Here is a 15,115-nt window from a genome sequence, read left to right as displayed (position 1 = left end):
GTGGAGTTAGGAGGGGGATGATGGGCTTCAAGGGATTCATGAACTGTGTGTGGTAGGCATTTTTCAGGGGAGATGGTTCACAGCTTTCATCAGTTTTGCAAAGAGGCCTATGCAAATATTATTAAATACTAAGACCTACTATTCTAGAAATGTGCCTTCCTCAAAACAGTTCTACTCTGAGAATCAGCTGCTGACTCCAGATCACAGAGGCCTTGGTCATGGTCAAGGCAGATCACAGAAGGGGTATACGTTCCCTCCAAACACAGCTTCTACACGCTCCAATACCACCCCCAAGAAAAGCCTTTCCAAAGACAAATGTGCACAGTTTAAGGAAGCTTCATGATCTGTGTCTTGCACAAGTTCAAATGTAATGAAAGAGAGGGAGTTAGCCTCAGGGTACCTCTACACTGACCTTTATGCTCCTAAGAACAACAAATCTTCAAAAATAAAAAGGCAAATCTCCAGGGTCTCATTCCCGAGGAAGAATCATGTTTGATCTGGTTCTATCAGGACTGGGCTCAGGAAATGCTAATAAACAGACAAATCCTGTGCAATGGCTTTTTACATTTGACCTTTCCTTTTTTTCTGGCATAGGAGCCTGTGGTTTTGGAAGACAGCAGAGAAAAGGCTTTCCATATTTAAGAGGCAAGAAACACACATACACAAAGAGAAAGCAAATCTAAAACTGTATTAAACTCTGGGGGAACTGAGAGTCACTTTTCACCCACATCCTGTCAGGGTAGAAAAGCACAGGAAAAGGTTTCTACCAAAAAATGTGTATGTTTTGTTTTTCCTTCTTTTAAAAGAAAACACGAATCCCTCGTATGCACCCAGATATCTGAATAGCTTCAGCTGGATATTTTTTGTTGTTTTCTTGGTTCCCACTGTTCTTCCCATGACTTCTGAAGAGATAGTTTAAAAAATCTTACATTGAATCTTCACATTTCAATTGCTAAAAGCACATGCTTTGGCCCCAAACAGGTGTGGGCTCTGTCACTGACATGCTAGGTGATGCTGGACCGGTTTTTTTTTTTTTTTTTTTTTTTTTTTTGCTTTTTAGGGCTGCATCCGCAGCATATGTAGGTTCCTAGGCTGGGGTCTAATAGGAGCTGTAGCTGCCGGCCTACGCCACAGCCACATCAACCCTAGATCCGAGCCACGTCTGCGACCTACACCACAGCTCACAGCAACACGGATCCTTAAAGGCCAGGGATCAAACCCACAACCTCATGGTTCCTAGTCGGATTAGTTTCCGATGTTCCACAATGGGAACTCCGGGTTTCTTGACCTTTTTAAGAACCTAATTATTCTCCAATTAAAATGGAAGTCTGAATGGTATTGACTTCAAATGGCATTGAGATCATTACATAAAATAATGCATCAAAAATCTTAGGCTATTTAGTGAAGTAAGATGAAGACAAATATCATATGATAACATGTATATGTGGAATCTAAAACAGCAATACAAATGAACTTATTTACAAAACAGAAATAGACTCCCAGATATAGAAGAAGAACTTATGGTTACCAAAGGGGATAGCAGGTGGAGGGGGGAGATACATTAGGAGTTTGGGATTAACAGATATACACTACTATATATCAAATAGGTAAACAACAAGGACCTACTGACAGCACAGGGAACTCTATTCAGTATCTTGTAATAACCTATAATGGAAAGTAATTTTAAAAAGAATATATATATATATATATATATATAGGAGCTCCCCTCATGGCACAGCGGAAATGAATCCGACTAAGAACCACGAGGTTGTGGGTTCAATCCCTGGCTTTGCTCAGTGGGTTAAGGATCTGTGTTGCTGTGAGCTGTGGTGTAGGTTGCAGACATTGCTTGGATCTTGTGTTTGCTGTGCCTGTGGCATAGGCTGGCAGCTGTAGCTATGATTCGATCCCTAGCCTGGGAAACTCCATATGCCTCAGGTGCGGCCCTAAAAAGCAAAAAAATCCCAAAAGAATATATATATATATATATATAACTGAATCACTTTGCTGTACACTTACAACTAATACAACATTATAAATTAACTATATTTCAACTTAAAAAAAGGAAAAAAAATCTTAAGCTAGTTTGGCCCACTCATTCTTTGGCAGCTAAAGAATAGGAACTGTGGAGTAAATCCTCTACCAATGAAATAAACAACTCCAAGGACACATCTCTGTGTGTTATCCCTACACGTTCTAAAAAGTAGAAAAAAAAAAAAAACAAAAAAAAAAAACACAAGAAACAGTGGGATTGCGTTTCTCGGTGAGGATTCTCCACTTCATAATTCAGATGGGGCAGTGAACCTGCCTTTTTCACCTGCAGGTGAGCTCACGTCTGGCCAAGAAGGAACTCGCTCTCCCTGCCACAATGTGGGTCATCTGACCAGGTCAGACCCCATCTTTCCCAGGGTTCAGGCTCTATGTGTCCTGTTCACCCTCCAGGAAGCCCTGGTCAGGCCTGGACTGAACCCACCAAAGCACGTCATCCGCCTGTGTCCAACATGTCCAGCTCAGCTGAGAACCTGCATAGTTCTCCCATGTTCAACAGGGCCAGGAATAACATTCCTGAGGATTTGTTATCAAATGATCATCATCCTCTAGAACGCAGCAGAGTTGTATTTTCATCTGTTTCTCCAAAAGCGCTTTTACCTACTTTCTGTAAATTTATCAAGTCAGAAAAATTTATCCTGGACTTTTGTTTCTTTCCTTTTTTTTTCTTAAGCATTGCAGACTAGGGGGACTTCAAACTGTGATTCTTCCTCCTTTTGACTATCGATCGCTCTGGCTACTTTACATGCAATTGTGTTTGTTCTGGCATTGTTCTTCTTTTTTTTTTTCAATGACCACTCTCATGGCATATAGAAGTTCCTGGGCCATGGATGAATCTGAGCCACAGCTGCAACCTATGTCACAGGTACAGCAATGGGACCTTTTAACCCACTATGCCGGGCTGGGAATCAACCTGCACCTCTGCAGTGACCCAAACCATTGCAGTTGGATTCTTAACCCACTGTGCCATGGCGGGAATTCCCTAATTCTTGATCAAGCCTCATTCCCAATTGCCCTCTATTCAGATCCAGATCCCATAAAATGACTTCAGCAAATGGGCCCACCCCATGGTTCTGCATCCACACTGGATTTCCAGGGATCCACTTATCAATCCCACCAAGTTCATCTTCTCTAAGCTTCTCTTCCCTGTTGGAATCTTATGTCCTCCAAGTTTTGTATATGGCTTTTCTTGCTCATCATTGTGTTAGATCTACATTTCCTTTCCCTCCAGTTTCACTACCTTCCCTACAGGAGAAGCTGAAGAGGGAAAAAAAATCTTGTTTCATTTGATCAAAGAAAGCGAATATAGATAATTAGTAAAATCAAGAGACTCTAGACAATTCCCTTATCATCCACAAGTTCCTTCAACTCCAGGGAAGCCTGGATCAGTGCCAGGACTGGGAACTATGGGACTTCACATGCTGGCTTTTAGATCTTCCTTACAAGGTCCATTACCACAGACAACTTTTCTTTTTTTTCTTTTTAGGGCCACAGACGTGGCATATTGAAGTTCCTACGCTAGGGGTTGAATCAGAGCTACAGCTCCAGATCTACGCAGCAGCCACAGCAACGGTGGATCTGAGTGGCATCTGGAACCTACACCACAGCTCATGGCATTGCCGGATCCTTAACCCACTAAGTAAGGTCAGTGATCGAACCAGCAACCTCATGGATCCTAGGTGGGTTCATTAACCACTGAGCCATGAAGGGAACTCCATTACCACAGACAGCTTTTCAAAGTCCTTCACAGCAAGAGCATTTCCTTACCCGGCAGTCTCTCTGAAGCGTCTTCATGAGCGCATTGTATGTTTCTGTATCAAAATACAACCCTTCGTGCATGTCTTGCAGGAAGTCTAGGTCCTTAAATGTGGGGTTGGATTTCTCCCTCTCTTTTCGGGATGCTCTGCGCTTATAGGTGGAGCCCTTCAGGTCATAAGTAAAGTGCATTCTCATGGAGCGGGGTAAGACGTTGTTCATGACTACAATCCTGATGTTGATGCCCCCCGACTGCATGCAGTACAGTCCATAAAATTTTGGCAAAAGAGTCCTCGGATTCTGGTTTAAATTCTAAAAAGAGAAAAAGGGAAAAAAAATGTTTAATGTCTACTTTTACAACATAATCCTCCACTAAGACCAGTTTTCATCAAAAACGATCATTAACACTGGAATGGGATTATATTTGTGAATGGTCATTGTTAAAATCTTGCTGTTCCTAATCTAGTTCTTAAGCTGGCTTATGGGAACAGCAGTTTCATCATTCTGAACTCAGGGCATTAAAAGTGGCTGAAGTGACAATGGACAGAATGTCTCAAATTAGCTCCATCTAAAACCAGGCAAAGACGTGATCTGGGTGATTATTCTCTAAGGTAGCTCAAGAGAAAATTAATTGCCGGGGGACACGGGATGAACATTTTAAATTTTAATAGCTCCAGAGGAACTGTATTCCAAAAGTCCAGGGCCCATTCACAACCACACTTTGTAAGGTTATATATTTTCCACCACTCTCAACAATGCTGAATATTACCCAAGTAATACCCAAGTTTACAATCTTCCTAAGCATACTAAAAAGTGAAAACTTGTTTTTGATTTGATTTAAATGTTCTAAATGTTAATACATGTGATGACTAGAGAACTGTAATATTTTTATGTGTTTTTAGCTACCTCAAAGATGATTTTGTATTACTATCCTTTGGTCATTTTTTCTTTGGGTTTTTGTCATTGTTGGAGTTCTTGATATACTCTGGATATTTATTATTTCCCCATTCTTTATTAGGTACATTTTTTTTCTAGTATGTTATCTTTTTGTTATAAAGATAAGGAGTATATGCCTATTTTTGTTCCAACAGTAGGTGAGAAATTTAAAAAATGGAGAAAAATAAAAAATGGTTTACTAAAGGGTGTTTATATAACGAAAAGTCTACTATCCCTAATCTTCTCCCAACTCCCAACTTCTGTGAAAACTACTATTTCCACTTTCTTTGCATTATTTTAGAAATATTCTATGTGCTTATGTAAATTTTATATTTGGTATTTTTTTGTTAAACAGATGTCTTGCCTTTTCATGTAGTCACATTTATGTACTTGTTTCTTGTACTTTTTTTGGTTCCTTATTTAGAGAAGCTTTTTATACCCCAAAGTTATAAATTTCTTCTATCTTCTTACAAATTTTTGATAGTTTTGGTAATTATATTTGGCTTCTAATCCATATGGAATTATGTTTTTTTTCCACTTTTTAAAAAATATAACTGACGGACAGCACTGTATAAGTTTAAGGTGTACAGCACGATTCGACTTACATGCATCATGAAATGAGTATCACAGCAAGTTTAGTGAACATCGATCATCTCCGACAGAAAACAAAATTAAAGAAACAGAAAAAAAGGTTTCCCTTGTGACAAGAACCTTGCGGATTTACCCTCTTAACAGCTTTCATATACACCATGCAGCAGTGTTAATTATATTTATCACGTTGTATATTACACCCCTAGTATGTACTTACCTTTAACTGGAAGTTTATACATTTTGACTACTTACATCTAATTTCCCCTTCACCTCCACCTCCTACCTCTGGTAACCACAAATCTGACCTCCTGTTCTATGAGTTTGTTTTCATTTTTTTTCGAAGTATAATTGACATGTAACACTGTGATAGTTACTGTTACACAACACAGTGATTGATATTTCTATACATTTCAAACTGATCACCACAATAAGTCTAGTTAAAATGTGTCACCATACAAAGATACTACATAGTCAGTGAATATATTCCCCACACTGCACATTTCATGTCATGACTCATTTATTTTGCAGCTGGAAATTCATACCGCTTAATCTCCCTCACCTATTTCTTTCTTCTCCCTATCCTTCTTTCCTCTGGCAACTACCTCTTTGTTCTCTGTGTCTATGGTTGCTTCTGTTTTGTCATGTTTGATTATTTATTTGACCAAGTGAAATCATACAGGCTTTCTCTTTCTCTCTCTGACGTATTTCACTTAGCCTAATTCCCTCTAGGTTCATCTATGTTGTCCTAAATGGCAAAATTTCATTCTTTATTATAGCTGAGTAATATTTCACTGCATATGTGTACCACATCTTCTTTATCTATTCATTTACTGATGGGAATTGGAGTTACTTCCATATCTTGGCTATTGTAAAGTAATGATGCAATAAACATAGGGGTGCATCTATCTTTTCAAATTATTGGTTTTGTTTTCTTCAGGTAAACCCCAGGAATGGTTTTGCTGAATTATACAGAGTTCTATTTTTAATTTTTTTGAGCACTCCCCATACTATTTTTCACAGTGGATGCACTAATTTATTACATTCAACCTGAGGATTCTCTTTTCTCCACATCCTTGCCAACACTTATTATTTGTTGACATTTTGCTAACACCCATTCTGACAGATGTGAAGTGATAGTTCATTGTGGTTTTGATTTGCATCTCTTTGATGATTAGTGATATTAAGCATTTTTTTGTGTGCCTGTTTTTGCCCATTTTAAAACTGGGTCATTATTTATTTTTGATGTTGAGTTGTACGAGCTCTTTGTATATTTTGGATATTACATCTTTATCATGTATTTCATTTGCAAATATTTCTCCTATTTAGTAGGTGACTTTTTTGTTTTATTGCTAGTTACCTTCATTGTGCAAAAGCTCTTTAGTTTGATGTAGTCCTATTTATTTTATCTTTTTTAAGTTTTATTATAAATTATGCTTTCAGTATTTTATTTTATTTTATTCTTCTCTTTTTGCCATTTCTTGGGCCACTCCCACGGCATATGGAGGTTCCCAGGCTAGGGGTTGAATCGGAGCTGTAGCCGCCAGCCTACACCAGAGCCACAGCAATGCGGGATCTGAGCCTCGTCTGCGACCTACAGCACAGCTCACTGCAACACCGGATCCTTAACCCACTGAGCAAGGGCAAGGATTGGACTCGCAACCTCATGGTTCCTAGTCAGATTCATTAACCACTGCGCCACGATGGGAACTCCTCTATTTATTTTTGCTTTTGTTTTCTTTGCCTGGAAGTAATTTTTTGTATGTGAAAGATCTGAAATAGGGGACTTAATATTTTTACTAAATGGATAACCATTTATTGAACAGTGTGTCCTTTCTCAATTAAGTCCCTCCTATACAATATAATAAGTTAAATACACATGGGTCTATTTCTGGACATTGTTTTAATTCATTGATTTTTTTTGTCTATAACTATACAAATACATTTTTAATATTTGATTTATGTATTTATAGATTTTTGGTATATGTTATGGCAGGCCCGCTATTTTTCTTCTTCACTACAACCTTTGCTTTCCATTGTTCATTTTTTAAACGCTCTTAAAATAATACTTATTTTCACTTTTCAAATGAGCCAGCTTTGCCAAGTTCAGGGAAACAAATTCTATTAGAATTTTTGATAGAAGTTAGATTGGACTTATAAGTTGATTTGGGGGGGATTAAATATTTATAATACTGAGTATAGGACTGATACACATCTCTTCATTATTTCAGAAATTTTTTAAAAGGATTTTTATTTTTTCTATTATCGTTGATTTACAATGTTCTGTCAATTTCTGCTGTACAGCAAAGTGACCCAGTCATGCATATATACATATCTATACATTCTTTTTCTCACATTATCCTCCATCATATTCCCTCACAAGTGATTAGATACAGTTCCCTATGCTATACAGCAGGATCTCATTGCTTATCCACTCCAAATGCAATAATTTGCATCTACTGACCCCAAACTCCAGTCACCCCACTCCCTCCCCTTCCCCTTGGCAACCACAAATTTGTATTTCATAATTTATTTAATGACCTTCAATAAAATTTTGCTGTTTCCTTCACATTGGTCTTGTACACTTGGTTTCTTTTAAAAATTTTTACTAAAGTATAGTACATTTATTTTTATAGACAGTATTGAAATCTTACTACAAATTTTTTTTGGATTATTGTTCATATGTTATACTTATTATATCTTGTTTTCCCAATTAGACTTATAGTATGTCTTCATTTATTTATATTTGTATGGTTCTCTAATAATAATCATTATATATTATTGTCATCATAAATGGGATTCTTTTTTTCTCCCTTATATTTTCCAACATTACATGATCTACACCATAGAATATGGTAGATGTTGTAGATTTATCACATATCCTGCAAATCTACTAGATTATCATTACCTCTAGAAACTACTGGCTTATTTTCTTGAAGCTTTCATTTTCAATTGCATCATCTGCAGAGAACTGTGTTTATACTTTTTTTCTATTTTTCTTTTGTAGTCAAAAAATTATTGCTAGAAACTCTAGCAGATACATCAGAAAGGACCAGTGACAGAGGGCATCCTTACCGTTTCCAACACATCAAGGGAAAGAGCTCTTGTTCTCCATAAGACATTATACAAACTCTTGGAGACTGATAAATGTATAATATATGTGTTCATTTATTCACTTACTATGTTAAAAACTTCCAAGCCGATTTTGGGAATTTTAATTAAGTTCAGACGATATTGAACTATGAGTGCCTTAGTTTCTCTATATCTATCTATATGGATAACCACATAATGTTCACATTTTATTCCTATTAATGGGATGAAATTATATTGTTTGTTGTACTAGCTTAAATGATTGAGATAAAATTACTTATTCAGCTAAATTTAAAAAATTCACTTTAACTAATTTAAATTTAATAGCCACATATGGCCATGGCTACCATATTGGGCAATGCAGTTCTAGAAGCAGCGAGTCATCTATCTAAGCCTGGAACTATAGAAGTTTAAGATTTACTCACTTAGATGAGCAGAGAGGGCTATGTCAGTTTGATTCCAATTTTAAATTATTTAAAAATGTGTATATGACAAGAACACCTTTGAAAGGATATATGACAAATATGTGTATCTCTAGTTTCCCACTTTTTTTTTCTTTTAAAATATCTATGTGCTGTCCACTAAGATTTTTGTTTAGATTCTTGATTCCTTTATTTATATGTTATTTTACTGGACTTTGGAATGAAACAATGTTTTTGCATACTAATGAGTTGTGTGGCATAGCTCATCAATTTTGAAACAAAGATGACCGTTATCATCTCTCAAAGCAAATGAGGGTTGGAACTGGGGTTTTTGAAATCCAAACTGCTTGTAGCCATTCCAATCACAGAAAATTAATAACTGCTATGAAAGCACAAAGAAACCAGAGGTATGAACATGACCAAACCACTGAGAAAAGTGAATATTTCTTTAAAATTGGGTCTATGATAGAACATGATGGAAGATAATGTGCAAAAAGGAATGTGTATATATTCTGTACATAGAAAACTGACGGAACACTGTAAACCAACTACAATGGTAAAAATAAAAATCATTTAAAAAATTGGGTCTAAATGTCTAGCAAATCCACCTTGGCTGCATTATTGTTTCTTGTCTCTAAAACAGGACATGGAAAGTGATTTTTACATCATATTTAGACAATGGAAACTTAAATTCGGAACTGTAGTAGCTGAGACTAGACAATACTGAATGCATGCCAGTGTATGGTGCACAGGTTAAAAGATGCAGCCTCTGGAACCCTGCTGCTTGTGTTCAAGCCCCAGTTCTACAGCCCACTAGCTAAACAATGCTCAGCAAGTCATTCCATTTGTTTCTGCCTCAATTAGCTCTTCTATAAAATGGCAATGACCGAAACATCCACAGTTCTGTGGGGACTAAATGAATCACTGCGTGCAAAGGACTTACAGCTGCATTTAAACACACAGCTCACCCCTCAATGAACGTTAACCACTCATACGACTACTACTACTACGTAATAGGACAAAGAGCTCTACAATGCCCTCCTTCCTTTATCCTACAGCCTGTATCCTTTCTTTATTCCAACAACCATGGAAGACAGGTGCTTCCCAGCCTTTCTCCAAAGGTTAACCGAGGCTCAGAGGTTGCCTTATTTACTCATGGTCACAGTTTGTTGATGGCTGAGTGGGATTCGAGCCCAAGACTGAGTCAGTCTGCAGCTATGCTTTACTACTCAGTTCTACTTGCTTTTTAAAATCTATATGGCAAATGTCATAGTATAACCTAAATGCAAGATGAAGCATGCTAAAGAGTCACTGAACAAAACATATAAAAAAAACTGTTGAGGAAAGTAATTAAACCTTAAGTAGAAGCTTTAATTATGTGCAGTTACTTACCATGTAATAGCCTGGCAGCAGCTTCTGAAGGAACTCTGCTTCTTTATGTTGAACTGTTTTGATGATAAATTCATCATCACTGGTCACAAAAAACAAGGATCCACTGGCTCCAGGGTTAGACAGCTCTATTAGAGGTTCACTGCATATGGAATACTACAAATAAATACATAGTAAAAATACATTTAATGGGTATGATGCATCCAAGGAAGAAAATCCATTGCGTATCTTGGCCATTTAGAAATAGGAAGCCCTTTTGCACAGCTTTAAAAGGAGACTCCAAGTATGCTAAAAAGACTCTTCTGAGATTTCTAAAAATATAATTATCTCAATTCCTTGATGAGGAAAAAACATGCCCTCCTTCACCCTCAATAGGACACAATCACCAATCACTGGATTTGTCTAATGAAATAACTCACACAGTGCTGTTGACTAACGTGCTTTGTTTCCAGTAAGTGCCCATAAAATAACAACGGAAGGTGTATGATCCACACTGTGCATGTGTCACTTCAAAGCCAGCACCTACTCTCTTCTCACTATTTACTCTCCCAAGGGAGGTCTCATCCACTCAATGCTTTCAACAAGGAGACGATTTAAACCTCTGAATCATCAGCCCAGAGCTCTCTCCAAACCTGTGTGCCTGACTTTTAAACAGACAAGTCTACTTGGTTATACCACAAGCACTTCACATGTAACAAGTTCAAAAGGAAGTTCATCTCAGGGTTGTGGTTAGCCCATGTGATGCCTTTATAATAATTAGAAAGAGGTCTTTTTTGTTCTTCTTTTTCTAATTCGTTTACGTGGAGGGTTAAGTTGTCAATTTGGGATCTTTCTTTTTTGAGAAAGGCCTGTATCGCTATAAATTTCCCTCTGAGCACTGCTTTTGCAGCATCCCATAGATTTTGAGAGGTTGTGTCTTCATTATCATTTATTTCAAGGTATTTTTAAATTTCCTTCTTGATTTCCTCATTGACCCATTGGTTTTTTAGTAGCATGTTGTTTAGTCTCCATGTAGTAGGTTTTTTCTCATTTCTTTTCCCATGGCTGATTTCTAGTTTCATGGCATTGTGGTCAGAGAAGATACTTGAAATAATTTCTATGCTCCTAAATTTGTTGAGGTTAGCTTTGTGTCCCAATATGTGGTCGATTCTTGAGAATGTTCCATGTGCATTTGAGAAGAACGTGTATTCTGATTTTTTTGGATGTAGTGTCCTAAAGATGTCAATTAAGTCTAACTTTTCTATTGTTTCCTTTAGGATCTCTGTTGCTTTATTGGTTTTCTGTCTAGAGGATCTGTCCATTGGTGTGAGTGGGGTATTAAAGTCTCTTACTATGATTGTATTCCCATCAATTTCTCCCTTTATATCTGTTAATATTTGTTGTATGTATCTGGGTGCTCCTATATTTGGGGCATATATGTTGATGATAGTAACATCCTCTCCTTGGATGGATCCCTTAATCATTAAATAGTGTCCTTCTTTGTCTTTCTTTATGTCTTTTGTTTTAAAGTCTATTTTGTCTGATATGAGTATTGCAACTCCTGCTTTCCTGTCATGTCTATTGGCATGAAATATTTTTTCCTACCCCTTCACTTTCAATCTATATGTATCCTTTGTCCTGAGGTGAGTTTCTTGTAGGCAGCATATTGAAGGTTTTTGCCTTTTTATCCACTCAGCCACTCTGTGTCTTTCGATCAGAGCATTCAGTCCATTGACATTTAAGGTATGCAGACGACATGATACTATACATAGAAAACCCTAAGGACTCAACCCCAAAACTACCTGAACTGATTAATAAATTCAGCAAAGTAGCAGGATATAAGATTAACATTCAGAAATCAGTCACATTTCTGTACACCAGCAATGAAATATTAGAAAAGGAATACAAAAATACAGTACCTTTTAAAATTGCACCTCACAAAATCAAATACCTCGGAATACACCTGACCAAGGAGGTAAAGGACTTATATGCTGAGACCTATAAAACTTTAATCAAAGAAATAAAAGAAGATGTAAAGAAATGGAAAGATATTCCATGTTCCTGGATTGGAAAAATCAATATTGTAAAAATGGCCATACTACCCAAAGCAATCTACAGATTCAATGCAATCCCTATCCAATGACCCATGACATTTTTCACAGAACTAGAACAAACAATCCAAACATTTATAGGGAACCACAAAATTCCCAGAATCGCCAAAGCAATCCTGAGAAACAAAAACCAAGCAGGAGGCATCACTCTCCCAGACCTCAAGAAATACTACAAAGCCACAGTCATCAAAACAGTGTGGTACTGGTATCAAAACAGACAGACAGATCAATGGAACAGAATAGAGAACCCAGAAATAAACCCTGACACCTATGGTCAATTAATCTTTGACAAGGGAGGCAAGATCATAAAATGGGAAAAAGAAAGTCTATTCAGCAAGCTTTGCTGGGAAGCCTGGATAGCTGCATGCAAAACAATGAAATTAGAACACACCCTCACACCATGCACAAAAATAAACTCCAAATGGCTGAAAGACTTAAATATACAACAGGACACCATCAAACTCCTGGAAGAGAACATAGGCAAAACACTCTCTGACATCAACCTCATGAGTATTTTCTCAGGTCAGTCTCACAAAGCATTAGAAATAAGAGGAAAAATAAACCCATGGGACCTCATCAAACTGAAAAGCTTTTGCCCAGCAAAGGAAACCCAAAAGAAAACAAAAAGACAACTTACAGAATGGGAGAAAACAGTTTCAAATGATGCAACTGACAAGGGCTTAATCTCTAGAATGTATAAGCAATTTATACAACTCAACAGCAAAAAAGCCAAGAACCCAATGGAAAAATGGGCAAAAGACCTGAATAGACTGTTCTCCAAGGAAGATATATAGATGGCCATCAAACACATGAAAAAATGCTCAACATCGCTGATTATAAGAGAAATGCAAATCAAAACTACCATGAGATACCACCTCACACCAGTCAGAATGGCCATCATTAATAAATCCACAAATAACAAGTGCTGGAGGGGCTGTGGAGAAAAGGGAACCCTCCTGCACTGTTGGTGGGAATGTAAACTGGTACAGCCACTATGGAGAACAGTTTGGAGATACCTTAGAAATCTATACACAGAACTTCTATATGACCCCACAATCCCACTCTTGGGCATATATCCGGACAAAACTCTACTTAAAAGAGACACTTGCACCCGCATGTTCATTGCAGCACTATTCACAATAGCCAGGACATGGAAACAACCCAAATGTCCATCGACAGATGATTGGATTCGGAAGAGGTGGTATATATACACAATGGAATACTACTCAGCTATAAAAAAAGAATGACATAATGCCATTTGCAGCAACATGGATGGAACCAGAGACTCTTATACTGAGTGAAATGAGTCAGACAGCCAAAGACAAGTACCATATGATATCACTTATAACTGGAATCTAATATCCAGCACAAATGAACACCTCCACAGAAAAGAAAATTATAGACTTGGAGAATAGACTTGTGGCTGCCCGAGAGGAGAGGGAGGGAGTGGGAGGGATCGGGAGCTTGGGGTTATCAGATACAACTTAGAATAGATTTACAAGGAGATCCTGCTGAGTAGCATTGAGAACTATGTCTAGATACTCATATTGCAACAGAACAAAGGGTGGGGGAAAAAATGTATACATGTAAGAGTAGCTTGATCCCCATGCTGTACAGCGGGAAAATAAATAAATAAATAAAATTTAAAAAGCAAAAAAAAAAAAAAAAAGAAAGAGGGACCTCTTTTTCCTGGTAGATACAGTTCTGGGCCAGACACAGGCTGATGAATAGATGAAGGGATGGATTCTAGTCTTCATTCCTTCACCTTAGCCAGGTATTCTTGGGCAGCGCACACCCTCCACAACTATACATGCTGACTTGAGATCATCTCCCCCCACCCCCCTCATCTCCCCAGTCCATATCTTAGAGAACGGGAGCATCATTTACTTTGTTCCTTAAACCAGAAACTTGGTGCCTCCCATTTCTTCACCTTCCATATCCAGACTATTGATTCTATCTGCTTGCTTCACGGTATCTCTTTTTCTAATCCCCCAAATTCAGTGGTTTCATCGTTTCATGCCTTGATTACTATGGTAAGCCCCACCTGTTTTCAACTATCCACTCTTGACCCCTCCTTGCTGTTCCCCACCCAGAGATCTTTCTAAAATGCACAGCATTCCACACCTTCACACCTTTTGATGGGTTCTACCATCTACAAAGAAGATGACATCCAAGTTTCTCAACAAAGCATTCAAGGCCATGAATAGCATAGCCCAATTCTCCTGCCTCCTCTTCCATCACCACCCTCCTTAAAAGAAACTCTACCTCTGGCCACAAAGAACTGGTTCTCATTTTCTCAAGTGTGCCACATGCTTTTTTTTTTTTTTTTTTTTTTTTTTTTTTTTTTTTTTTTTTTTTTGCTTCTTAGGGCTGTACCCATGGCATACAGAGGTTCCCAGGCTAGGGGTCTAATCGGAGCTATAGCTGCTGGCCTACACCACAGCCACAGCAACAGTGGATTTGAGCCATGTCTGCAACCTATACCACAAATCACATCAGATCCTTCACCCACTGAGAGAGGCCAGGGATTGAACCTGCAACCTCATGGTTCCTAGTCAGACTTGTTTCCACTGCACTACGATGGGAACCCCGTACCACATACTCTTGACTTTTGCATTTCCCTCTACCAGAAATAACCTCCATGCTACCTTCACCTATCTGATGATCATTTACTCATGCATTCATTCAACACTTAAAAGATATGTGCTGAGCATCTGTACTGCCCCAGTGACCTAGGAGGCTTATATCCTAGTAGGAGGAAATAGCCAACAAGGAAATTAATTATATGTTGGAATG

At 37.8% G+C, this 15,115-nt stretch overlaps 1 protein-coding gene across 2 annotated transcripts in view; it reads right to left on the bottom strand.

Annotated features, from left to right (window-relative positions):
* Positions 1-15,115, bottom strand: part of PIP5K1B (phosphatidylinositol-4-phosphate 5-kinase type 1 beta) — a 340,273-nt gene that overhangs the window by 131,036 nt on the left and 194,122 nt on the right. For both annotated transcript variants that reach the window (XM_021064629.1, XM_021064626.1), the window contains exons 6-7: positions 10,233-10,385; positions 3,817-4,116 (exon numbers count right to left, since the gene is read on the bottom strand). In XM_021064629.1, coding sequence (XP_020920288.1) covers positions 3,817-4,116; positions 10,233-10,385 — 453 coding nt within the window. The remainder of the gene's footprint in view (positions 1-3,816; positions 4,117-10,232; positions 10,386-15,115) is intronic.

Source organism: Sus scrofa, chromosome 1, assembly GCF_000003025.6.
Source record: "Sus scrofa isolate TJ Tabasco breed Duroc chromosome 1, Sscrofa11.1, whole genome shotgun sequence".
Taxonomy (NCBI): domain Eukaryota; kingdom Metazoa; phylum Chordata; class Mammalia; order Artiodactyla; family Suidae; genus Sus; species Sus scrofa.
The sequence above is the reverse complement of the archived record's forward strand: the minus strand, read 5'-3'. Positions and strand labels throughout refer to the sequence as shown.